The following is a 27024-nucleotide window of genomic DNA, read 5'->3' as shown; positions in this document are numbered from 1 at the left end:
TTCTTCTACGGTCTTCTTTTTGTGTTTGTTGGAGACGCGGAAGTCGGCTTCTTTCAGGGAAGCTAAATACGGCAGAAATGATCGTTGTTCTCGATTGTCTTCTTGCTTGTCCCATTTCGGCATGCACTACTTCAACAACTTTCAGAAATGCATCCCGAGCCGCAACCGCCCTCCATCAAAAAAGCGCCGTGATGGAAATCATCGTTTTAGTTGCCGTCCGTCGTGGTTCAAACACCAGCGCGCGGCCGCTCTTTAACCCGAATGAGATTTTAAATGGGACCATCTCACGAGGACTCAAGAGCGCGGTTCGGTTCACTTGACGATGCGAGATGATCCCGTCTCGTCTTTTACGAAAGCGAGTCTAATAAATGCGCTCAACTCCGCGCGTACATACAGTACGTACGCTCTGGCAACAACGACAGCACGCAAAGCGATTGGCTGCGTCCCCGCGCATCCATCAGGCGATGAGCAACACAGCAAATCAATTTGCAGCTGTTGTCGTGGCGTCGCCGAGCTGCCATCCGCATATCAAACATCGGGCAGCCATCGCTATCCGCCGAGTAATGATTCCGGAATGTTATTAGCGCCCCAGTCGCAAACGAGACACCTGCAAAGAGTTCCTTTCCTCTCTTCGGTCGCTGCAATCGAACGCTCTGATGGCAGAGGAAGCGTGGCCCAAAATGGCCACTTGACTCCTCCTTGGCTGCCAGCCATTTACAAAGCGGTTAGGTCACCTTCATAGTCAGCCTGTTTAGAGCATTTTGTTTAATCTTTCAAGACACACAGATTGATCGTTGTGTTCTGTGACAATACAAGCAAGAAAAAAAAATGGTTTTGAGCTTTTTCCGTGCTTTAGTCATCAGGGATGGATTGGTTTCAGCAGAGGCATCGGTTTCTGACCAGAAAGCAGAGAAAATAACATTTTGCTTTATTGACACCGACTATAAAACAACGAGAACAAAGCTGAGAGCGCAAAACTGGCACCAAACGCGCTCCGAAAGTCAATTTGATAAAAAGGCCTCAAAGTCGCAATCTATTTTTTTTTAAAGTCACTTAACACATTTGCCTGCAGAGCCAATGAATGGTTTTACAAAGGCCATCGTTTTGTATTACATTAATTCTTGTGGAAAAAACTGTTCTGATCAGGGTTAAGAGTTTTTATTTGTTTTATTACATCTATACATCTATGGAGTCGAGTGCAAGATGGGGAATTGTGTGATAAAGTCGCCGATTATTCCCAAACGATCTTCTTTCTGCTGTACGGCCTGGACAGTAATACTGAAGTATCAAGGTCATATTTAGTCATTTTCGTTTTTTTTTTTTCAGCGATTGAAAAAAAATATAGTATTAGTTGTTTTTTTTCCACTTTTCGTTACCTATACTAGCCTCGGCTTGAACACATCAAATTTTCCAAACGGCAGCTTCCTGGCACACCTGCGGGTGGGCTCGAAAGGTATTTGCCTTGTATTTACGAGCGCTATGAAATAAATAGCTCGCTGATAATCTGTCAGCAACGTCGCCGAGCAGTCGGCTCGGCGCATAATTTACGACACCTGTTCACAGAGTCCACGGCGCGGACCAGCTGCCTGCTGTCGCAGTCCGTCCCGTTGCAAATCTTTCCTGCTGCCGCTGCTCCGCCCTTCAGAAACTGCCAAACCGTGCTGACGTGTTTAGCTGTTATTAAGATACTCCATCAATGCTAACAAGGTTTTGTTTGGATAGAAAATAGAAAAAATAAAAAAATGGAGAATGGGGGGGGGGGGGGTGCAAAAAATAAAGTGACAAATTTTTTTACGGGGTTTTGCAGGGAAATAAGAGAACATCAACCAGTCGACACAGTTTGGATCTTGTGTATCTTACAGAGAGATGAAAACGTTAACTGAGCCACAACAAACGTCCTGTAGCAGTTGTTCAGTTTGGCCATTTTTAGGTCCTTGCTTTGTGGACAAAGTATCGTCTAAGTATTGTTCTGCTTCAAAATGAGTGGGGGGGGGGGGGAGGATGGCTTGTGTGTCATTCATAAGTGGTGCTGCCAAACAAAACAAGCGTGTGGGTACAAATCAAATCTCTCATAAAATTTGATAGTAAATTATACATGAAGTGGCTTACATTAGTCTCGCCTCACAAACTACATGACAGCGGCAATAACAAAAGACTTTCTTCTCTTCCTCTTCTTTTTCGTCCTGGTCGCAGTGACGCGCCGCGAGCTTCACGTGGCGCACATTAGCCGGCTCATTCGGCCACAAATCGGGAGGAGGGAGTAGAGGGGACTCCAGTTCTAACCCCGTGTCACAAATGGTTTGGCCCCGACTGACCAGCATGCATTAGCATCCCAACTGCGACTTTTGCCACGGCATCGGACCTCAAGAACAATTTTTGTATCATTTTTTTTCACGCCAGTGCATGGCGTGCGGTACTGGCTTAGTTCTGCTCAGCTCATGGCATCCCATCCCCGACTCACCTCTCCACGTGGTCCAAATTCCCAGAGATGCCCAGGCCTCCGATGGCGTAGAGTTTGCCGTCATACACCAGGCTGTTGTGTCGGCAGCGGGCCACCGTCATGCGCGACACCAAGTTCCAGTTGTCCAGCAGGGACATGTAGCACCATACGTCAGACAGCATCACCCCTGACTCTGTGCCTCCTGCAAAAAAAAAAAAAAAAGGGGGAAAAATAGAACAGTACAGTGACCCACCTGGCGAATTCGCTTTTTTTTTGGGGGGCGGGGGTAATCTATTCTCCATTATTTGTGGAGAAACTCGCCCTTAACAAAAGTATTACTTTGGCGCCATTTTGGTGCCAGGGATGGGACTATGTTGAAATGATTTGAAGCGCTTCATTGAGACCAAAGTAGTGCTTTTGTCACGGAATGAAGTCGAAGTGAGCTGAGTTTGCAAAAGTATTGCTTCGCCGCCATTTTGTGGTATCTCCAACAAACTAGAAAGCTTTTGGAGCGCATCATACTTTTTTCGCGACAAGGCTCAATACCAACACTGTATTGTCTAAAAAATAAATAACCGTTGTGAGGATAGTTCGGTTTGGTTAAATGGATGGATGGATAAGCAAGTAAACTGCTCTCATGAAGTGGAATTATTGTCGTATCTGTGTATTGAGTGTGTGCCTTCCAAGGGGTGTGGCCTAGTGAGCAACCCCAGGAGCTGGAGTCTGTGTGTGAGCGTCTTGTCATGAGTTGTGGCCTACAGCAGCTTTGTTTTTGTGCGTGTTTTTGTTTATTTCTGATTTTTTCGGTAAATTTTGTCCAAGTTGCCATTGGGGCACTAAGTCATGTCAAAATGTTAATTGTGATGATGTCATTGAAGTAGAGAACCCCGGCAAGGAAGTACGAGCAGCAGGAGCCGATTGGCTAACCCGAGATAAAACCTCTGATTTCTCCAATGGCTTGTCGGACTGCCAGCGGACACGGGGGCGCCGCTTGTTCCCCTCGCCAAACACACATTTCCATTTATATGAAAAGAGAGCGTGAGAGTGAGAGCGAGAGCAGCCTGGAAGAGGCCGATCCTGTCGCGGCGTCAAGGTGAGCGTGTGGCTGCCGCGCTGAAAAAGGTGCTGCAAATGGAGCGTGGCTGGAGAAAAATGCTGTCGCGATGGAAGAGGGTGGGGGGGGGGAGCTTCAACGAGACACTGACAAAAGTCAGACGGGATGGTTCCTTTTGACCTTGACCACTCATTGTGACTCAGTATTTAGGGGCCTATCTGGATAGGTTGCATGACAAGCCTGCGTGACGCTGCGCTGTCATCAAAGCGTCGGTGGGCTCAGAAGGCCGAGGATGCTACCACGCAATTCAAACGATGAGAATCAACCCTTCCCGTAAATTGGAATCGTCCCGACGGGGCGACGAAACGCATGAGCTCACCTGATAGGTAGATGTTGTCGCCGGCCGAGATGACGCTGAAGAACTCGCGGTCGTAGAAAGGAAGGCTGGCCAGCGGGTACCACTTGCTGTTCTGCGGGTTGAAGCAGGTGACCGCCGTCAGGCAGCGCTGGTTCATCCCGATGGCTTGGCGCCCCCCCACCAGGACGATCACCTCCGCCACGCCTGCGAGAAGAGGAGGAGGGTGACAGGCGGGTGCGAGACTCACTCTGAGGGTTAAGATAAGATGACGCATCTGCTAAATAGTGGCACGGCGAACCAGGAACCCGCGCTAAAGGGCGGTTGACCATAACACAAGCCTTTTTTTTTTTTTTCCCGGGACCCCAACAGTTGCACTTTCTTGAGCTTAAGAACCACAAGAAGGGTGAAACTTGTGTCAATGTCAAGACAATTGCTCACCGAATCAGAGTTCCACATTTTCTCAAGTAGCGACCGGTTCGCCAGGCTCAGCAGAAAGAAGACCAAAGGACACCGGCGTCCAATCTGGAAACGGGTCATGACGCTGCACGATAGGCAACGAATTGGATCTCGTGTCGCCTTAAAAGGCGCACACACACTCCTCCACAGAGAGAGCGCTACAAAGACAGCAGTCATCCAGAACACACAAACAGGCTGGAAGGCTGCCAAGAAGCGACTCACCGTCAGGCGGCAAGGCAGCCGCCAGACACCAGTGAGCAGTGTGTTTGAGAGCGGTAGGCATCCAGGAGGGTGGAGGGGGGGGAGGTGGTTGGATGAATGACGAGGAAACCTAGTTGAGTGCCGTGCCGGAGGGCTCCGGTGTGAAAAGGGGATGGGACAGCTGGGATTGAAGAGGGGGAAAAAAAAAAGAGCAAGGATGGCAGGCTAATCTTCATTGACTGGGGAAAAAAAAAAATCCAAGGCCAACTTTATCTTTTTGTCCCCGATCGATGCTGCCGCTCAGTCAAGTCTTTTGACCCGTCGCTTCCCTCGCTTAAAACACAACAACAAATGAAGCACAAACCTTTTTTTTCTCTGCAGACCTGCCGGAAAAAAAAAAAAAAAAAAAGCAGAGGAGCTAAGCCGAAAGCCACAGACTCTGAGTGGACGTCTTTTTTTTTTTCCCCGGGTTGAGGCTTTAAGAGGCTCTCTGATGGATGAGACGGGCGAAGGGGGTTGAAAATGTTTTTTTTTTCTTCTCTATTCAAGATGAAGCAAGATGCTGGTTCAAAACAAAGCAAAGAACCTCGACGGCAGTGGAGTGCTCGCAACCCTTTCAGCGGTAAGTCAGTTTTGACAGGCCTCCAAATGACCAAGCCACAAATTGTTCATTCAATTTATCCACACACACGCGCGCACACACACACACACACACACACACACACACACACACACACACACACACACACACACACACACACACACACATTCATATATAACAGATGGATATTTACATATGTGAATGGACACGCGTTTGCAGAGTTGGACTGGCAATATATGAGCGCGCCATATGTGTGTGAATGGACAGAAATGAGCACTGATCACTCGCCGTGCACGTGAACGCACAACGGCAGCTCAGGGCGATTTCCGCTTGGTTGCCCGCGTCAGCGATCGTCCACATCTGCCCGTCTGACTGATCCCCCCCAAAGCCTCCAACGCGTTGGCGGACGAACACAACTCAACGCGGGCCTGTCAGGAGCGGTGATGGGGCGGGGGTTTGGGGGTGGGGGGGTAGTTTGGGTTCTGGGCTAGCAAAGCCGCGGCCACCACTTGTCCAGTGGTTGGGAGGAAAAGGGGGCGCAGGGGATGGAGAAGACTTGACAAGCTGATGTTTTCCTCCTGACAAGAGTTTAAAAGCAATGCACTTTGGGGAGAAAACGGTTGGTCCTTGAACCCCCCCCCCCCCCCCCCCCCCTCCAAACAGCGGCAAGAAGGGGAAAGCCCACTGACAGATGGCCAAAAAAAAAAGGGCTCAACAGTCACTTTATTTGGTACACACAGTAGTAACATGTACATTTTGTATCCGTTTCTTTTATCGAATAATACTTCAGGGGTTTTTTTTGTTTTGTTTTATGAACCTGTTTGTTTTTGATTAATTTTAATATACTTGATACTTGAATGCTATATAATGATTAATTTTCTTTTCATATTAGTCTTAAAAAGTATAACGACATCTCTTTTGCCCTTTTTAGTATTTTATAAGCGTGTTTTATTTTTTTAAAAATCCGATTTTTTTTTCCATTGCTGCTAGTATTTCATTCATATCAGAATTCTATATTTTCATGACCAATACTCTTACTTTACTTTGTTATTTTTGAGTTCTTTGTATCATTTGAGCAAAAGCAAAAAAGTACAGTGGCCATTAAAGGGGGGGGGAAAAAAAAACCAAAAACGGTAGTTTGTGCAAAGCGAATCATCACACCTCCATCTTTGTTGTTGTCAGCCACCATGAAGGAAATGGCGACATTATCATTGAGCCCATCACGCTGTGACAAACTACATTGTTGCCTCGTGTAGCAGCCACAAAAATGTCTGTTTGCTCATAAAACTGACACGTGCATACACATAAATACTGTGCAAACTGGAAGGTGGCAGATGCTGACAGACACGCACACACGCTATGTATGTACTTATACACACACACACACACACACACACACACACACACACACACACACACACACACACATGCACACGCACGCACAGGGTTGCACATAGCTGTGGGAGACATTTATATCTTGCTGCAGGTCCATAACCATTATGTCTTATCACGCTCGCTTTTTACTCCATTTGCTCTCATTTGCGAACCCTGTGATTTGTCTCCCAGTGTGCTAATTTGCTATGACGACGTCGGGGGGCCCACGGCGCCCCGTGATGGCGCTACACAGTGCCTAAGTGTGCAGAAGTGCGCGTGAGAGCAAATTAGGATGTTTACTTTTGTACTTGAGTCACTAAAAGCCCCAAAATGCCCTCCGCCAAGTGCATCTGGGGCAGAGGGTGCAGTGTCCTGTTAGTTCCACAAGATGTTGCTGTTTCTTTTCTCTGTGTTTATAGTTAATACAGAGCAATTAGTTATTTATAGTGAATTCATTTTTTGCCAAAATAAATGTGACGAATGATTATTGTGCCCTTTTAAAGAATGTGTGATTCACATTTTATTTCCTATTGCCATCTGAGACAGCAATGATTGTTTTTGCCCAGCAACAGCAGACATGAGCTGCAGTGACAGTAATTTCCTGCGCCACTGTTGGACTTCCTGTTTGTGCACCGTCCTTTTTGTCATTTCCACTGCCAAGCTAATATATCTGCACATTTTCTTCCACTAGCCTTTGGAGCGGTTATGATTGAGCCCCATCAACTCTGCCTAGCAACAGGTGACATAGGCATGTCGTGATTATTAAATGTGTTTTTCTGACTTGCTGTTCCTGCATTGTCAGAAGCGAGTTAATCATTTATGCAGTTTAAGAATGGCATCGTCCCAAGGGACAATTTGGATTGATGATAATAATAATTTCCTTGGCGAATGACTGACTGCGTTGCTGTTCCTGCACTATCCGCCCCTTGAAGTTTGTCAGTGTAACCCCAACAAGGTGCCAACCCCAAAGAATCCAAACACTTCCATCCATGGACGTTCCTGTGCCTGTCATGAATGCTGGATGAGGCAGCAGCAGCTTTGCAGCGGGTCCGGCGGGTCAGCCTTCTGGATGCGCTCCACCTAAGCTGGATTTATTTTCTGTGTTGAATTTAGGAGTCCGCGCAGGATGAGATTTTACCGATAAGCCGCGAGAACGTCACCGGCACACAGTGCCGATGTATGACTGAAAGACTCGCACGCATCATCTGTCCCTTTTCCTGAAAGCCTCTCCTGTTCTGGGTCACATGGAACCTGGAGCCTATCCCAGCGGACTAAATGTGCAAATCACCTGCCAATCACAGGAATGACACATAGCCATAATGATATTTATGTTTTTGTAAACGTCAAAGACAATCAACAGTAATTAATGAGCCTGCAGCACATGTTTTCATATAAGGAAAAACAAACACACACACACACACACACACACACACACACACACACACACACACACACACACACACACACACACACACACACACACACACACACACACACACACACACACACACACACACACACACACACACGCGAGGGTATGAATCAAGTGGTTTTTTTGGAAATACAAATAAGGAAAAGTGCAATTTCATATGTACCTGTACCTCAAAAGTAAAGTGTGGAGAGTCTCTGTCAAGGCAATGTATGGGCCAACCCATGAGCATATTGGATGCGGAGCCTCAAAACTCGATACAGGGTTGCAGTTTTTCTGTTGCAATGAATCGGGAGATGTGCGGTACACGTTTTGCAAATTCCGTGTTGTAACAACAGCATTTTGTTTTTTTCTGGAATATCCAATAGAATCCTACTTCTTTGAGTAAACATCTAGGGCAGAGTAGTCATCAATGAACTCCCAAGTTTTAGTGAAGACAACAGAGTGGTGAGGATAAATGTTTTGGTCGCCTGTGAGTAAAGGAAACCCGGAGAAAATCCGCAGTGGGACAAGCAATCTCACGCTGCATTTACTTCTCGAGACAAACGGCGAGGCTTAATAATTACTCGGAGCCGGACAAGAATCAACAAAGTCGGGGTTAAAATGCTTTTAATTGTCTTCCTGAGCCTCTGACAGCTTCACCTCGCCGCCTGCTTAAATGCAGACGCAACACTTTCAATTAGAGCTTGAAAGAGAGGCGCTGGCATCGGCGAGGAGGGACAAGAAAGTCAGGATCAATGCGTGCTAATTGGAATGCCGCTGAAAAGAAATAGGTGTCCGCCTTCAGGGGGCGATCGGGATGTTTTTACGCACGTTACGAGGGAGCGTGATCGGATGCTGGCCGTTGGCCGGGTTTGAATCAATCAGACATTTAGATTTTCATGAATCTGATGCTTATTTTTGAATGATTGCGAAGTGTCTTCAGTGACATTGGCAGGGTTGCTTACAAATCTCTTCTCTCTGCGCCGTGTCAAACGTACAGTTTTACTTCCTCACTCAACGGGGGCTCACCAGTGACGACATCGACGTTGAGCCTTAATCTCAAACGTACAGTACACACTGGGCTTCTGAAGGCTAGTCATTAGCATATTGCACGTGCGTATCCGCTCACACACGCACAGCGAGTACGCAGATTGACTTTGCTCAGCAAGAAGTGCTTCACGGATGGCAGTTCTCTTTTCTTTTTACGCTTGACAGTCTTATCAACAGAGCTCAGGTGGCGCTCCATCTGCTTACGCGCCTTTTTAAGCGCGCGCGCACGCACACGCACACGCACTCCCTCAAACGCACACATTCAAGGACTAAACCATCTGCCCTTTTGCACAACTTTGGGGCATTCGAATTTCTTTTTGCTTGACTCTCCTCGGAGCTTTTTGTTTGCAGGTTTGACAGCCATTTCAGTTTTGATATTTGACAATATGGCAGAAAGTTATTAAAAAAACATTATATATACTGCATATATATATATAATATACACACCACTAGTTTTATTTCATTATTTTTATTTGCTTCATTACTATAATGGAATGGAAATCAAATGTATTGTCATTGCACATGTCAAAAGTAAAGCGCAACAAAATTGATTTGACAGTTTCAACACGCCCAAGGACAGGAGAGGAAAGACTGATGGATCACCAGGCGCTGCCATTTTACTGCATGTGTTGTTTTACACCACACAGACACACAAATGCGCGCACACACACAAGTAAATAGTAATGCGTGCGCACACACACACGCTTGTAATGACTTTTTAGTCTAAAAGTAGAGAATTAAAGCGACTCGAACGCTTACAGAATATGGCACTGAGATAAATACCGGTAAGTATTTGCTCAGTCGCCAACAGCATCAAGCTGAGCAGTAGACCGTTTTTTGTTTTTGTAAATCTTTCAAAGCGCTTAGCATACACTGACCTCCAGAAATAGCGGTTGGATTGTTTTTCAGCACATTTTGCTCAACACAAGGTTAAGTGGCCTCTACTCTTCTTCCTCGACTTTGTTCGGTATACACAGCTCTCAGCGGAAAAGCTTAAGACTCCCCGATGGACATCAATTACACTAAGTATCGTTCATTAGAGTTTGGAAAATGACATCAGAGTGGGCGCTCTCGCTTCCACTTTCAAAGACGGTTTATACTCCAGGCTGACTTAATGCAACACACACACACACACACAAAATAGAATACAGAGCGGCGACCCATTACCTACCCGGTGGGCCAAAATCAATAAAAAGGCGACGTCTCCTTACGGCGACATGACCTCTTTGTCACCCTGATGCGGCGCAAAATGAATAGCGTGCACGGCCCAGTGTAATGCTACGCAGTGGCGTTTCGCTACACTGGCATCAGCGGCATCAATACAAAAAGTGTTTGGGGATGTTTTTGCCCGCACTTATTGACCGTTTGTCATTTTTCTGCCATGTCGTACTTTTTTCTGAGAGCATGAGCAGCGATAAGCTTCTCGTTGCTCGGTGAAGTCACATCAGAGTGGACACAAATTGATTTTTTGCCATGCTAGGTAGCTAGTTAGCTAGTTACCTGCCTGGGTATTATTGCCATATCGTTTGCCTGCGCCGAAGACTCCAAAACAAAGTGGCGCGCGCGTTACCTGCAGAGAGCCTCGGTCTGGTGCGCGGCGTCTGCATCTCCTGGCGCGCGTGCGGCAGCATGTGGTAGCGCTTGGCCTCGTTGACGAGGTCGCGGCACGCCTCCGACGACTTGATCAGCTCCTCGTTGTCGACCACGTTGAGCAGGTAGGACGGGTGGATGAAGGGCAGTCGCACCGACGCCAGCAGATCGGACAGGTGCTGCGAAAAAGAGGGACCGTCAAGAACCGCGACGAAAGGAACCGACATCGCCGACGCGCGGATGTGAATTTTACACATCGACTTATTTACCTTTAAGTCACGGATTCAACATTTGTCAATACAATGGTGAAAAATGAAACCACAATGATTCATTTAAATAAGTACAACTAATTACTGCTCATAAACAACTCTCGATGTTTGCACATTTGCAGTGGTACAGTTGCCAAGGCAACCTCATCTAAAGCTGCAGAATGCGTATGACTGCGTTTAAGTGCGGCGGGCCTGAACCCCCGTGGGAGGCTCGACTCGTACGACAGCAAAAGCTGTAAACAAGCCGCCGCCGAGTGTCACAGCGGCGGGCGGCCGCTGACCGGGATGACCTCGAACGGCTCGGCGCATCGCGGCCCAGCTGGACACGGGGCCAAAAAAAAAAAGCAACTAAACAACAGACTCCCAGACAGAAAAAAGAAGTCAATAATAAGGCCGGCATCTCACCTCCCACACCTGAGTTCTTTCTTTGATCTCTCATAAGTTGAGTTTGAAAATTCAGCCGCGGAAGATTGTTTTCACTTAGCGAATCGAAATTTGGTGGGCATAGCTATTGTGGGTCGAAATACAAGGTCTCGAGAAGGCAGGCCTGCAAATGCATCATAAGAGGGGCCTTTGAGTCGCCCCCCCCCCCAAGAATCTGCAGAGAAAAAAAAAAAGTTGATTCCGCGTAGAATCTATGCTAATATGCCAATACATAAATAAAGCTCATCGAGCAGAGATTGGAGGGAGGAAAAGCGAAAGAGGGAGGAGGGGGGGGGGGGGGGGGGTTGAACGCAAGGGTGCCCGTCACGGCGGACATCTGCCGATGACATTTCCTCTCAGCGAGCCCCGCAGATGGGACTGTCGGCGACCGTCACCCACGGGGGGAGCGCGCCGTCTGCCAAAACAGTTTATCAAACAAGCCGCGCCGGGTAAACACGGGCAGGACCTGGCAGATTTAAGAAGCCCTCGGCGGCTGACCTTCGGAGCTCAATTAAAAGCTTTTTGCAGCCCTTGTTCGGTCAGGTGGTGCCCTACAAGTGTCATTGCGGAGAACAGGTGGCTGAAATGCGGGTTTTGCCCGCGCGAGCGAGACTTACACAAAGTTAGCGGCGCAAATACCCGAGAGTTGTCCACAGTGAAGCTTGAAAGTGTAACTTGTCTTTTTCAACATTCCAACCATCGATACGACCTTGAGGAGCAATTTAAAAAAACAAAAAAAACAGAATCAAAGCGCTGAACGGAGAATGGCTTTCCCAGACAAGAAAAGAGGCACTTAGCATGTCGGCAAAGGCCTCGCCCACTTCACTTCGTTGTGGCTCTTGAGCGGCAAAGTCTTTGTGTTGGGACTTGAGCGCTCAGAAGAGGTCAACAATTTACTTCACGCGGTGCATAATGGGAAGGGGGGGTCAATAAGATTCGGGCCTGAGAGGGTGCCAAGTACAGCATTTTTATTTCCTATTTTTAGCTTGGGCTGCAACTCTGATTGTGGGGTTTTTTTTTGCAACTGCAAAAATTTGACTTCTTATAAGCAGACGGCCCAACAAAACCAGGAAAATGTCAACGATTTTTCTCTTTATTAACCAAATACAGTCCGATGTTGTAACTGTAATTCATATTTATCTTGTCAGCATTACAAGACCAAAAAAAGAAGTCTCTCTCTCCCCTTTTTTTTTTCAACTGGCCGATTAATTCAGTATCGGAATTTCATTCTGTCAAATATCAGAATCTGCATCAGCCCAAAAAAAATAAAAAATAAAAATAAAATAATCCACCTCGGTGGGGTTCTAATTGAAACTTCTCACTATCACAGATCGTAAGTAATCCTCATTGAAAGCGCAAAAGATGTACAAAAATCAATAGGGCTCTTGCACATTAATCCCTACAAGCTCGATGGAGGCCGATTCAAAACGGGGTATGGCAGAGAGACAACAGAAAGTCATTTCACAGCGGAACTCAGCGACTGCCACAGACGGACGTTGCATCGGACGAAAGCCGTCAATGCGATCGTTCATCGAAATGGGGCAAACAAACAACGGGACAAAGGGGAACACTCGCAAGACGCCATCTCCGCCGCAATATAGCGGGGGATTACTGTAATCCAAGATCAAGTTTGAACTGTCACAATGTGAGCGGCAAAAAAGGATGAATCCATAAAGTGGAAGAGGAGGTTGCCATGGCGACCTGCGCTGGGAATTCCAAAAAGCAACTTCGGCGACAAGCTCTCAATAGAGTGCTCAACTTGACTTGACTTCCCTAAGATAAACTTTTTGGGGAAACAGGAGAGAAAGGAGGAACAAAATGAAACAAATGCTCGTCTCGGGCGCAAGCAATCAGCAAAATCTCATGCGCATGATTGTGGTTCCACGCTTCTCGCGCCAAAACTTCAGATGGACAATATCTGGTGTCGGCTCGAAACGTAGGCGGTAGGGTAGAGACACTAATTTACTACTTTCCTATTAGATGGGGCTTTGGTGCCATCTTGTGGTGATTTAGAAAGAGCACTGCTATGAATTAGCTGGGGATAAAAAATGTTTTAAAAAAGCTGCGTGGACGATGATATGAATGAACAATGAAGTGACAATCAGGCTCCATCACCCCCCCCCCCCCCCGCCACCCTTATGAAGATACACGGATTCAAAAATGGATGAAGTGACAATAAGGCGCGAGGCTTTGCTACGATGGGAACATTGCCCTGCTGCAGGTGTTCGTTCACGTGGCACGAACGATAGAAATTTCCCATTTTACGCAAAAGCAGACGACACGTAGTACAGTACGAATGCGATATACAAGTTGGAGCTCAGTGGGGGGTAAGTACTCATAAACGGCCTCTGTGTCGTCAAAGGCTAACATCTCCGAGGGACATCACTCATGACGCTGAACCGTGAGCACCCAACTCCATTCGTCTCTCTCTTTGTCAAGCTCGGTGGCCATCGCTCACTCTTGCTCTCGAGCGAACGCGAGCATCGTCCTGACAGACGAATCGCCAGAGCTGTCACCTTCGTCTTCGCCGACCAGATGCCGAGATAAGCCTTTTCAGAAGCAAGACTTGGGGGGGGGAAAGGAAAGCTATTTTTAGGCTGATTCAATACTGTAAGCAATGCATCGTCTCAGCTCAAACCTGCTGACGGTTATGACGTAACAAACTTGATCAAAGGCGAGCTTAGCAACGATAACGCTTCTTTCCAAAGTTGCGTCCAATCAAATTGCACTCGTGCCATCCCCCTAAGCCCCAAACGCAAATGAGGGGGGAAATTTCCCGATAATAACCGGTAGGGTGCTGATGCTGTTCATCATGCTCATTTATTATGACGTGCGGCATGCAAGTGCTAACATGCCCAACATATGGGAGCTCTCCGCGGGAGGGCCGACTTCAACTGTGGCAGCTACTTTTAGACCCCCCCCCCCCATTCCCCACTTCTTCCATTCTGTCAGGATGACCATATGCCTGAACAACGTGACTCCCGACAGGCAACTCCCCCGTTGCCAATGGGCTCAGATAAAGCACCCAAGCCACACAAGCAATCCAGAGGGATGCCTTCCACTGCATGGAAACCAATGTGAATCGATGGCGGCCGGATGTTGTGAAATTGGCTGGCGCCATCTAGCCGGTGGGAGGCCCATTTTCGCTCATATCGAGACAAAAACTGATTTGTCAGCCAAGCAATGGCTCGTATCTCGAAAAACTCTCAAATCATCAAAAACACCAAATAACATTCTCATACAGGCTGTAAAAAAAAGTAAACCATGGTCCGAAATGTACCAGCCGACTTAAAACTGGCCATACAAACATGACCGCAGACTTCGATATTTTGTGTGAAGAAAAATATATGACAGCAGCCTGCTCCAGTTTAAAAAATTTCCATTAACGCCTTGGAACGGCAAATGACTCAAACAAATGACACCAAGGGTCACGTCGGCCGCTTCGGTTTGAAAAATAGACAACTCTGCCCCCTCCCGCGTGAATAATAACACACGTGCGCCCATATAAAAGAGTGCACAGCCTCATAAACAAACCCATCCAACTGCAATGAGAGCACACATGACGTGTGAGCAAAATATGCTCGCGCTTGGCCACAAATGGTGTTTTTCTGGCGTCTGCGTGACTGTGAGTGCGTGTCAGGCGGAGAGGATGTGAGCGAGAAAGGTAGTGAGGGGGTTGGCTGATGGTGAGTGGGAGAACAGGGGGGGGGGGGGGGGACATGTCGCCCTGAGCCGCGACTGACAGGTGCGGCGTGTTTCGGCATGACTTCATCGGAAGAAAAGGAACACATTCGGCTGCAAGAGACCTCGTTGCACGCGAGGGGGGGGGGGGGGGGCAAGTCTCTTCCTATAAGATGTCTGCCCCAAATATTAGGTACACTGTGAATGGACGGCGGCCGACTGATTTCACTTAATGGAAATTATTATTTATAGACTGTATATATACGTTGAACATCATCAGAGAGGATAAAGAATATATGCCTGTGACTGTCTGTAATATATCTGTCTTCACGTTTTGGTTCATTGGTTGCTTTTAAAAGCGCTACTATCGACGCTACCCGTTAGCATGACAATGGGTTCGCACTGTTTGTTGGCGTTTGCTTTGCTTTCGGTTTGGTGTGACAGTAAACTACAAGTGGGAGTGGCTTGAAGCCTTTTCTTTGAGGAAATATTCAATATTTGACAAACTGCTGTCAAGTTGGCGCTACCAAGTCAAAGCAAAAAAATCATCCGAACGACTGCTTGTATCTAAAAAATACTAGAAGTCGGGTTATCTGTGTCTGAGTAGATATTGTCACTTCATTAGTTGCACTCGAATGAAACATCAGGTAAAATACAATTAGATATTTTTCAAATCCAAAGGCATCATGTCAAAATAATGTTTAAATTGTAGTAGTTGTAGCATAGTATTAGCTTCCTGGCTAATACGCATCGTTGGCTCCAGCCAGCGTAAGCGAGTACGGATTTGACCTGCTCCGGATATAAAGTCGCCACGGTTGAGCGGGCGCGTCCATCTGGCCGCACACATCAGGACTGAGCACGCTCTGAGACCGCACGGATGTCCGTAGAGGTCCACAGTTCACTGGCCGGCATCCGATCCAGCCGCACAAAACTCTACTGCAAACTTTTTTTTTTTTTAATCTAACGTGAGCATGAAAGCTTGACGATCAAAACTGCGTCACGCCAAACTTTGATCAACATATGATGGAGACTTGAAAGGTGACAGCGGAACACTCGTCCTCGTTTCCACTCGGCGGTCCCTTTGTATGGCCGCCGCACTCGTTCAATTACTGGAGGCCGGTCTTTTGCCAAAAGCCTGAATGGGACCTCCATTAGGGCTCACGTTGACATTTCATTTCTAGCGGATCTTATCTGGCCAGGTGACAAAAGAGGATGATTAATCGTCTCTTTGAAAAGTGGCCAGCGACTGTAACATGGCTAAAAAGGACACTTAATGGCGTGCTTTGCCTTCCAGCCCGGCCATTAGCGGTGGTAACAATGGCCGGCCACGACATTTGCGGTTCCCGGGCCAAATGAACACAGTTAAAGGTATTACTTAATGTGCTCATGCGGGTCTCTCATAATAAGCTGATGTAATTTTCTTCGTCTTTTCTCTTCGGGGGTTTTTTTTTTTTTTTGGAATGCCAGAACAAATTATATCAGAATGAATATCAGAGGACAAAAGTGCTTTGAGGCAGTGCGCGCGTGTATGTGTGCACGTGTCTATGTGTGCGAGTGCATATTTAAACGGATTCCCCGTTGTTTAAAATGATCAAAATGACCCCATTTTACCTGCAACGTCGCTTTTAATTTGCCCGTTGTCTTTGGAGTTCAAAAGCACAAAAGACTCATCGCCACGAGCCATTAAGTGGGGTTAATTGTATTTTTTTTTGGGGGGGTTAGATGACGAACTTCGCATCTGCCACAATCGTCCTTTGGAGAAGAATGAAATGCTTGAGTCGTCTCCTTCCGACTTCACTTTGGCTGCTCTTGCACCGAAGAGAAGAAGCGACAGTCATTACTTTCTTTTGATAGAGCGAGCGCCGTCAACCTTGGATAATGAATCCAACTTGAACAGAGTCATGATTCAGGTCAAAAGGGGCTCTGGAGTTTGTTCAATAGCTCAGCCTGCTATTTTTAATGATCCTGGCTTCTGATTTGGGATCATCTGGGCGAATTATTTGGAATTAAATGCTGTGTTGACTTTGACGGAGTCATTAGACATGGGCGATATGGCATGACTCCTTCTTGTGACTTCCTGTTCAATTGGAAGTTTTTGAGGCCTTTATGGAAATGTTGTTATGATAGACATCCGCTGCCATCTTGATTGTTTTTATCCCCCCCCCCCCATCCCCATTAACTTTCCAGGGGGTGCTACCGAGTTGAATTTTGAAAGGGTCGAGTGAGGACCATCGTGAAATACATACAATTTCACCGGAATACACACTCTAATGCTCTCTTCCGTCTCTAAGCGATGTTCATGCCTCGTTTCTCGCTGCCACCAGACGCAAGCTGACAGGGTAGCGGAAAGAGAAAATTGCATATTATTTACCCGCCGCGTTCAATATGCCACTTTTCCGCTATACAGCCCGCAGCTTAAAACACACAAAACGGGCGCATGCCGGGATGAATGCAAACACACACACACACACACACACTGACTAGTTGACGCCTTAAAAGCCGCGCGGCGACATTGTGCCCTGACATGTCATTAAAAGTTGTCACAGGTTCCGCAGGAGTGATTTTCCGCCTCGGGATGAAGCGCTGGTGGATGTGGACCATGAATGCGGCACGACGGAACCATCCGCGGGAGGCGGCTTTCGGTTCCCACCGAGGAGGTCAGGGTACGAGATTCCAAGTTGCCTCTTGTCATGCTCGGATTGGTTTCCCCCAGTTTTTTTTCCAATCTTTGCAATCTTCTGTACCTTCTTCTTCTTCTTCTTGGCTCAAGCGCAAGGTGAACCGGGGTCTCACGTCCCAGGAATATGGGAATGGCTTGTTCAGACAAGCGGAAAAATGTAGCCCCCCCCCTCCCCCGGCCCCATTCAAGTCTACTTCTCCGGAATAACTCCGCTCTCCATTAGAGGGTGAGATTGCTGGACTCAACGGTTTGGAGGTTTTGGACTCACATGACTTGCAGCAGACATCAGTCCGACAATGGCGGATGGCCCAGAACAACGATGATAACAGCCTTGGATGCGTGATCCGCAATTATATATCTGTAGAGACGGGATGACGCAAAAAATGGCCAACCACTGAATGCTAATGGTAAAATCCCACGCACAAAATGCAATGGGATGACCCGCGAAAATTTTGATTTTGTGGGACCTTTGTGTACAAAAGTACAAATCATCGTATTCACTGATGAAAACACTCCCATAGAATGTTTGCTCCACACTTTTTTTTTTCACTTTTCAGCATTCGAGCTTCAATGTTCCTCCCCTTCCCGGAATGCGTATGGTAAAGTTCTGTCCATCTAAATCATCCAACATCATTCTTCATGAATCAGATATTTGTTTTTTTGGAACAATTCAAAAAACTGAGATCGAACTACATCATAAAATAACTAAGACGAAACGACAAATGCAAAATCAGGAATGATGATTATAGGTGCCAACAGGGTAACATTGATTTTGGTCGTCTGATGCGGATAACGCGGGCCGGCGCGCTCCGCCAAATAGGCATCGCTCAGGACGGATGACTCTTGGGATGAACGACGGCCAGCAATTCATCTGCTAATCTCGCTTCCATTTTTAACTAGGCCGTAAAAATCAGCGGCTTTGTATTCGGGGCGCTCGCCTCCGCAATCAATAAAAATCTCACGGCCCCAAGGTTGCGATCGTGCTCTCTTTGCTTTCGCGCCGACCCGGGCCGGAGACGACACTCCAACCTTCAAGGCTTTCTCATCGATTCGGCGTGACGTGACAATTTTGACCTGCTCTCGCCCGCTGTCGATATCCATCTTGAGGATGGAACCTTTTGACTGTGATGAACCGACTCCGACAACGGTCTGACACCTCGCGGACAAAACCTATAAACAAAGGTAGCAGCTGTGCCTTTGCCCTTTGCTTTCTCATGTGAAACCGAGACAACATTTAGAGGGGCAAACATGTCCAGAATCGGGACAGCTGTGTTTATTTATCTTTCCTTACCTGAACTCTGGAGGCGGAGTCACGTTTGATCCATTTGATTACCGTCTCGTACACCAACTCCTCGGCTTTGGTGTTGAGGCTATCGTTGGACAGGTAGGCCACCAGGTCCTCCTTGGACACGCTCAGGATCTCTTCCTGTCCCGCCACCTGATCATCGGACACAGAAGTGGATTTATTATTATTATTTTTTGGATGCCTCTCGCCCTCATGACACTGTGACTCAACCTGCAAACTGACTTGGGATTATTTGCGATTTATTGCGGCACTACCTTCTCAGTCGACCTAAAACAGATAAAAGCTCATAGCTATGTAACGTTTTAGGAGTCATATACCCGTTTTATACCGCTGCCGTTCTCTTTTTTTTTCCTCTGTCTGCCCCATCTCAAACCTTGTTCTGTCTGACTGCATTTTCCAATAAATATCCATCACACTAAAAATAACCCAAGGAGGAGTATATCAGACCCCCCCTCCCCTTCACAGAAAAACTGCCGTGCCAACATAAAAGGGTATACGATCTTTTATTTTGCAGGAAAGGGTTAAAAAAAAAGAAGCTTTCTTGATTCAATAGAATTAATTTGACTCAAAAAGTCTGCACCTAGTCCAGAACATTAGTTCTTGCAAATGAAAATTAACTCATTCAGGACCAGCCAATTCTGGACCAAGTCTGAAAAGACGTCTAAAAACGTCTTTGGGAGTGAATGAGTTAAAAAACTCAATTAAAACCTAAAGAACATCAGGCTTGGGGTTGAGGATGTGGAGTCCATATTCTGCCTCAAACAACTTGCGTCAAATAACAGAACAAAATGATGGTCTGGTTGGTGTTCCTACCTCTGGAAAGTTCTGCAGCGCAAAGGCTTTGGCCATGTTGTGCAGCTCTGTGCAAGTCATCGCCTCGGCCATTGCCAGCACACCCAGGCAGTTTGCCGCCGTCAGCTGTTTCTCTGCAGCCCACGATGAAGAAAGAGAAGAATTTCAAAGTGCATTTATGAAACAATTCTAGCTAAAAAAAAAAAAGTGACTCGTTGACGCTTATATGACGCCAAACAAAACCCCAATGGAAAATCGGGTCATCGACCAGATCATGAAAAAGAAGAAGAGAAATAAGATAAAGGTCAAGTCAGAAGACCCACGAGGGGAGAACACAGACAGACCGATGAGGTCGATAGCGAGATGGCACACGTCGAAGATTATGTCGAAGGATTGTGTCACAGCTTATCTGCTTTCTAGCTACCTCAACACGTCTAATAACTCCAAACGCCTCCCGGGACAAACAAACAGGGCGGGAATCGATCGCAGGGAGTAGGATTAGGAATTAACCGGGGAACATTAGAGAGGTAGATCTTAAAATGACCAGCAGGGGGAGGGCTCGCGGACCCCTCAGATCTTTTGAGAAGTTTGTTTTTGATGTAAACAATCCAAAGAGAGAAGGCAACTTGTGCAATCAACATGCCATCAGACGCACTGATCAACTGGCCCCATGCGAGAGGCTGATTAAATAATCGTCATCAGGAGGGACCCATGCCAGGCCTTTTTTTTTCATTTTGATGGGCGAATGTGGCTTGCCCGAAAACAAATAATGGTCAACAGAGGCAAAGCCAAAACACAAGGCGGCAGACGAATGATTCCACACCGAAACGGCTGTGTCCAAAAGAGAGTAAATGTGCTGGTGTTCATGAATTGATGATGCTCAGACATTGGAGTGACTGTCAAACCGGAGGGCCCCCACATGCAAAAATGAAAAATCGTTTCCCTATCGGTCGACTAATTGTCAAACATAATATTTGACACGGTCAAAAATGATCCTGAAAAGCCCACTTCACCCATCGCAGATTGCCTCAAACTGTTTTTTGGGACTGAATTCGATGGAAAACTCGCTCCCCCGTCTTTAACTGTAGTCTTAGACTGCCAACTAGTGGCCTGGCATGCACATTACTACCTGTTCACACATGACACTGAACCGCTTTCGAGATTTTGATGCTAACAAATGTTTTCCTGCAAGTAGCTGTCGCGCGGTGTGAATTAATTTCAAAGAAAAGCAAAAGTAGGTTGACGAGACAAGACGGCGCCTCTCTCAAGGACAAACGCTTGTACCTGAACACAACCCTCCCAGCCCCCGCTCTAATGTGCTAAAATGTCACCAATCTTGTTGAGGCGGAATGAATTGACGTCTCGGAGGAAATGAAGTCAACAAATGGCTTCCATGTTTGCTTTTTTCTTTGTTGTGTTGTGTGGCCCAAATAGAGAAAAACAAATCAATAGGCGCCGTTTCTGCTGTTTTCTTTTCTCCACTCGCCCGCCTCTGACCTTTTTGTCGACATATGCTTCCCTCATGTTCGCTATACCGCAAGCAACTCCTGAGATGGAATGCAAATACTGACATTTGAGGCTCTTTTTTTTTTTTTTTTTTTTTAATCGTCCCGCAAGAAAGGCATTTCCAAACTTTAGGTGACACACCACCTTGTGGTAGACGCCGCCGATCAAATTTTATGTGACCAGGCGACACTGACTTTGGAGGCAGAACTTTTAAACGCAACTTTTCAGAGTTGCGTGTTTTAAGGTGAATCATTAAACGTTGCCGTCATGCCCTGCTGCCCCGCAATAATGAAAAGACAAGATTCTGGAAATGTAGCATCTCGTAATCAAAGTTTAAATTTGGTAGCACGCAGACAAAATCTTGAGGTGTTTGTCTGAATGATGCTCGGCCCACATTGACGCAAACTATTAGTTGTAGTTCAAATTTGGCAGCAACTTGACAAAATCCCCCGGACAATACAGTACTGCCACTGAATGTCACCCAGAAGTACCTAAAATGGGGCTATAATGTCTGCTTTGAAACCAAAATGGCTGACTTACTGTGTCTTTCCAAGCATGGATTTTAGAGATTTTTTTGTGGGCCAATGCATGATTGACAGGCCTACCAAATTCAACGTTGGTAGGTGAAACTGACCTTGGAGGCCGAATTTCCAAGCTCGATTTATTAGTTTGGAATTTTAGAATTACATTGACAAAATGCTCCGTCCAAAAAGAAAGATGAAAACAAAAACGATTATGAAAATTTTGTTTATGCACCGGCTGGATGTATGGTAGCTAAAACGAGCTGAAAATGGATGCTTTGAAACCCAAATCTCTGACTTGTGCCATTTTGGTCATGGATTTTCAAGACTTTTTTGGTAGGTCTGCACATATTGGACACGCCTACCAAATTTCATGCAGCTCGGTGAAACTGGCTTTAGGGGCTGCATTTTCAAACTCAATTTACTGAGTTGAATTTTGTATTTAATGGCGAGTCATTCTAATTTGCTGCCAGGCTCTGCTTTTTCTCTGGCTCCTTTCCAACACTTGTTGCAAAAGTAGTAAGTTACCAAAGCAATGAGCCGCCAAGCCTTATAGACAAAAGTTTTAGGAGACACCTCCACCTCATACGCACCCACCTAGGAAAGAGACGCAAACTTTGCAGAAGGTGTTGAACTGGAACTTATTGGCGGCTTCCAACAGCGTCTTGGCGTTGGCCGAATCGATGACCAGCGAGCCCGTGTAGACGAACTCCAGCAGCTGCTCCAGAACTTTGGCGCCGATGTTACTCATGCTCAGCTTCAGCATCTCGCCATTGCGCGTCTCCCCCGACGACCTGGTGCGACCAATCAGGACACAGACAAAGAGAGCAATTGGGTTTCAGAGGGCGGGCTAGGAGGGAATTTTTGTGAGACATGGGGAGAGGATTTTAGCGGATTTCTATTTATCTGAAAATTGCAAATAGTGAACTGTGAATATGCGGGAGATTACCTCTATATAAAACGATTATACTATACCTCCCCCAAGGCTGAGAGGCGCGAGGAACAGAGTATGCTCTACTCAGGCCGGGCTCGGATGACGGCGATTTGTCCACGCGGCGGCGGATGCCCGCAGGGGAGATATTAGGGCGTTTAGTAACACCTCAACACCCACGTTTAATGTCCCACGTGAAACAATAATCCACTCAAGAACAAAATAAATGGAACGCCCCCCCCCCCCCCCCTCCCACCTGCAACCACTTTAACTCCCCTCCCTGCGGCCACGGACATATGAAAAGTGGTCGCTATTAAGATGGATGGAGGTCCTTTCCGTGCGTCAATCAAGATTTTTATTTTTTATTTTTTTCTATTTGGTGCTGCTGGAGCCACTTTGCTGAATTAGAAAAACATACGCACACAGCATTGATGCTGTGATCAGCAAAATTGGGAAATTGCCCAGCTTCTGACGAGGACGAAGTTGGATCCGGCGCAAAAATCTCCATAATCGTCGCAGATTCTATATCGGCCATTCTACTATTTTAGTATTTTAATAGTACTAGTAGTAAGTATTGTACTCGGGCTCTTTCTGGGAGTACTTGAAACGAAAAGTACATTTTATTATTATTTAACCATTTAGTGCAATTTCCTTCCATGACAACCTGCAGCCAAATCGATGCCACGCTCCAATTAATGGCCGGTTGCTTTGTCCACGTGAAAAAAACACTACAGAGAAGGAAAAAAAAACCCCCACCTCCCTTCAAGAAAAACAAATTACAGAGGTAGACATCATTACTGTGATGCACAAACATTGCCTGCAGAAAGTAGGTGGCATCTGTAAAGCTGACATTTAAAGTGGAGTTCAAGGAGTGGTAAAAAAAAAGTGTATGTGAAATGTGTAACATACTAGTGACAAAATGCTACATTTTTTAAAATTTAGATTTATAATAAAACTAAAAAATATTTTTGACATTTCGAGTAATTGGTCAAAATGTTTCACATTTTATTTATTTGTTTTTTTTACTATAAAACACATTTTAAACTTATTTCAGTGCATATAATTTATATAATTATGATGAACACTCAAATTAGCTCATGAAAAATATTTTTTTAATTATTCATGATAATTTAATTTTAAAAAAAAAGAATTAATGTTGAAATCATACAATTTGGGGAAACAGCCAAGTTACTGCACTTTTTTCCCCCCTTTTTTTTTTAAACAGCAGTTATAACGCGAATGCTTGTCAGACCAAAACTGGACATCAAACAATCAGGATGAGACGACAGGATGGTGGGAAGAGGGAAGGACAGGGGAAAAAAAAAAAAAAAAAAAAGAGAGAGCAAGAGAGAGAGAGAGAGAGAGGGGGAAAAAAAGGGTGAGGCAGGGGTGAGACGGTTCTTCCACAGGGAGCCAGCAGCCATCCTTAACTGGGAGGGTTTGTGTTGTTCCATGATTTTTCAATAGGAGATAAGACTGAAACGACTGTCACCCCCCATCCCTGCCAAAAAAAGCCCACCGCCATCACACCTGCAGTGATATCCTGTAGTGTATGAACTCAAAGACATTAGTCGTCATTTGAAGCACACCCAGGGGAGGGAGGTGAGGTGAGGCAAGAAGGACATCCCAAAATAAAACTGAAAAGTCATTTAATTGTCTCCGCATAGCTGAAAACACCCAAAGTTTAAAAAAAAATCAATAAAATTTACCATATGATTATTGTTATTATTTAGTTTAATGTTTTGTCCTCCTGCAAAGCGAAAAAGCCACATAGCGTTATTGACCTTTATCCCGCACAAAGGTCTGCCTGCAGGGAGGGGGGAGCGGAGGGCAATCGGGCAGGTGGGAAGAAAGAAAGGGAGGAAGAGGGGTTGGGGTCAAAATGGTGGAGGGAGGATGGGAGGGAAGAGCTATTAAAACAAAAAACAAACAACATAAAGTAATTAAAAAAAAACAAACATCAGGCTGGTCAGCAGAAAACGGCTCGAGCGGCCATGGAAATAAATTAGGGATCGTCTGAAAAAAGGAGGATGAGCTACACCCGGATGGCGGAATCTGTTTGTGAAGAAATTGCTACACTTTTCCGAGAAGGGGAGGAGAATGGAGGCCAAGCACAGAGCACACACATTGGCGTACGCATCCGCACACACATAATGATGAAAACGTACAATTTAGGCAGTTGAGCAGTTGTACATCTTGTCTTAAGATTCGTGATTCGACTTGGATAGCAGTCGGATAAAATTTCCATGTGCGGTTATGCCTGTGAAGGGCCCTTTGGAGCGGGCAAAATGGCACATTTCCAAACAAAATGGCACCCTTCCACTGTCTTTTTGAGACTTTTTTTGTAGGTGTACTCATGTTAAATATGCCTACCCAATGTCATGTGAAACTTAAAATAGCTGCGGAGGCTGCAGAATTTTCAAACGCAACTTATTAGAATGACCCCTAATAATGGCCAAAATGAGCCAAACCAAAATGGGGCGTTTTTTTGTGGCTCCACTCACGATGGAGCTGAATTGTCAAACCTTGCGTATTTGACCATATCCTAAACGTCCTTCCGCCCCCCCCCAAAAAAGTTACTTTGTGGAAACCAAGGTGACATTCTGCCTGCAAAAAAAAAAAAAATCCTTGTCTTTAATACGAAACTCAGTGAAGAGGTGACAGAAACTGCAGTCCAAATAAAAGGCTGAAGACTTGTCTCGCTACTGCGATCAACTAGAACAAACACTATGACATAGAAACCTGAGGGGTGGGTCGAGCAGTCGGTTTCACACAGCTAGAGAGGACGAACGTGTCAGACCGGCTCGGAGATTTTTTTTTGCAGTGCGTGGTCGTAGCGATGCAGAAAATGTGGACGGATGCCATCAATTAAATGCTAAGCGAGCACACTTATTGGAAAATGCGGATGGCTGAAATGGAATTACAGGCCGTCATCTGTCAGCCTGCTCGGCGCACCGGCCTTTTAAGAGGAAGGGTCTTTTTTGGGGTGGTGGGGGGGGGGGCTATCATGAAGCAACATATTTCAAAAATTTGTTGGAACTTGTACAAAAAATGGGGGAAAAAATTCACTAAAAATAAGGCTTGATTTTCTTGTGAAAAACAAATGATGTCACCCTAAAAATGAGCAATGGTGAATTGCAAAAAAAACCAATAATAATAAAAATTATTGCGTGTGGAGCATGGCAGTGAAGTTTGATGTGTCTAAAACACAAAACTCAAGTAAGTTGCTTTTGAACATTCATCCCCAAAGCCAGTTTCATTTATCAGAGTGAAGTTTGGTTCACCTAAACAGACCCACAAAAAATAAAAAATAAAAAATAAAAGTCTCAATTCATGCCCAAAAAAGGATTTTGCTCTGAAGACGGTATTTTATAGTCACTATGGGCTACTTCCATAGCTGCATGAAAGACAAACTCCTCATCGAGATTTTGTCATTTTTGCTTGGAAACGGTGAGAATTTTTGCCATCGCGTGTCGGCTGCCAAAGTTTGATGACCGCCATCAAATACAAAACTCCAATAACTGAACTCAGAGCGAGATCAACATACACACGAACGCAATAGCTCGACTCGGCTCGCCTTCAAACTGCTGTTTGTGTTCCCACAAAGGGAACACTAAGCAACATTTTTTTTCAGAAATACGGTCGTCTCATTTACGCCCCTTAAAAAACATCGCTCGATCGTGAAACATTGGCGCTGCTCGTCAAATGGGAAACGTGGTTAAAAATGGGGTGGTGAGGGAGCGGGGGGGAGGGGGAGGGGAGGTTGCAAGAGATGAATTGTTGACCTTTATCTCCAGATTCGGATACATTCATTTGAGTGTGGGAGTGAGGGGGGGGGGGGTGTTGGGGGGAGGAGAGAAGGAAGGAATGGCTGCTGGCCCTGTGCTAGAACCCAAAAAAAAAAGGTCTTGACGCACCTGCAAGAAAGATGGAAAGAAAGAACAGAAAGAGAAAGAGGGCTGGGTGGCAAAGTGGGGGTTAGGAAAGCGACACAAATGTGCCCTACAAAAAGAAAGCGGGTGGGATCAAGGAGGAGAAGTGCTGTCAGGAAAAGGCAAACCTTTTGACCAGGTCCTTGAAATACAAGCTGCAGGAAGCTAGAACATTTTGGTGGACTTCAAACTCTTTGCCTTCAACAATTATTTTCAGGTCTGTAAACTCTTTCGCTCGCCGCTGCTGGTTGAGCTCCTTCAACATCTCTGTGGGGGGGGGAGAGGGGGGGGGCAAAGAAGGAGGAGAAGTAGAAAAAAAAAAAGAAGGAGAAGAAAAACAGACAGCGACACATTTTAGCTTTGCTTGAAGTTGCCTCGTTTGATTTTTCAGGACAGACGTGAGAATCAACAGCATTTACAGGGGAAGAAACATTCAGCAAAGCCAAGT

The 27024-nt window shown here is 46.0% G+C and overlaps 1 protein-coding gene across 4 annotated transcripts in view; it reads right to left on the bottom strand.

The window, feature by feature from the left end:
• The window catches only part of LOC147185553 (kelch-like protein 29), a 110947-nt gene that overhangs the window by 14248 nt on the left and 69675 nt on the right, over positions 1-27024 (bottom strand). For 3 of the 4 annotated variants that reach the window (XM_086104127.1, XM_086104126.1, XM_086104128.1), the window contains 7 exons: positions 26705-26843; positions 22311-22507; positions 19708-19820; positions 18880-19026; positions 10516-10714; positions 3874-4056; positions 2462-2642 (listed from right to left, as the gene is read on the bottom strand). In XM_086104127.1, coding sequence (XP_085960253.1) covers positions 2462-2642; positions 3874-4056; positions 10516-10714; positions 18880-19026; positions 19708-19820; positions 22311-22507; positions 26705-26843 — 1159 coding nt within the window. The remainder of the gene's footprint in view (positions 1-2461; positions 2643-3873; positions 4057-10515; positions 10715-18879; positions 19027-19707; positions 19821-22310; positions 22508-26704; positions 26844-27024) is intronic. The other variant, XM_086104129.1, reaches the window with a different exon arrangement.

This window comes from Hippocampus guttulatus, chromosome 23 (genome assembly GCF_054856545.1).
Source record: "Hippocampus guttulatus isolate MCC_2025c chromosome 23, RoL_Hgut_1.0, whole genome shotgun sequence".
NCBI lineage: Eukaryota > Metazoa > Chordata > Actinopteri > Syngnathiformes > Syngnathidae > Hippocampus > Hippocampus guttulatus.
This window is presented reverse-complemented; position numbering and strand designations above follow the sequence as displayed.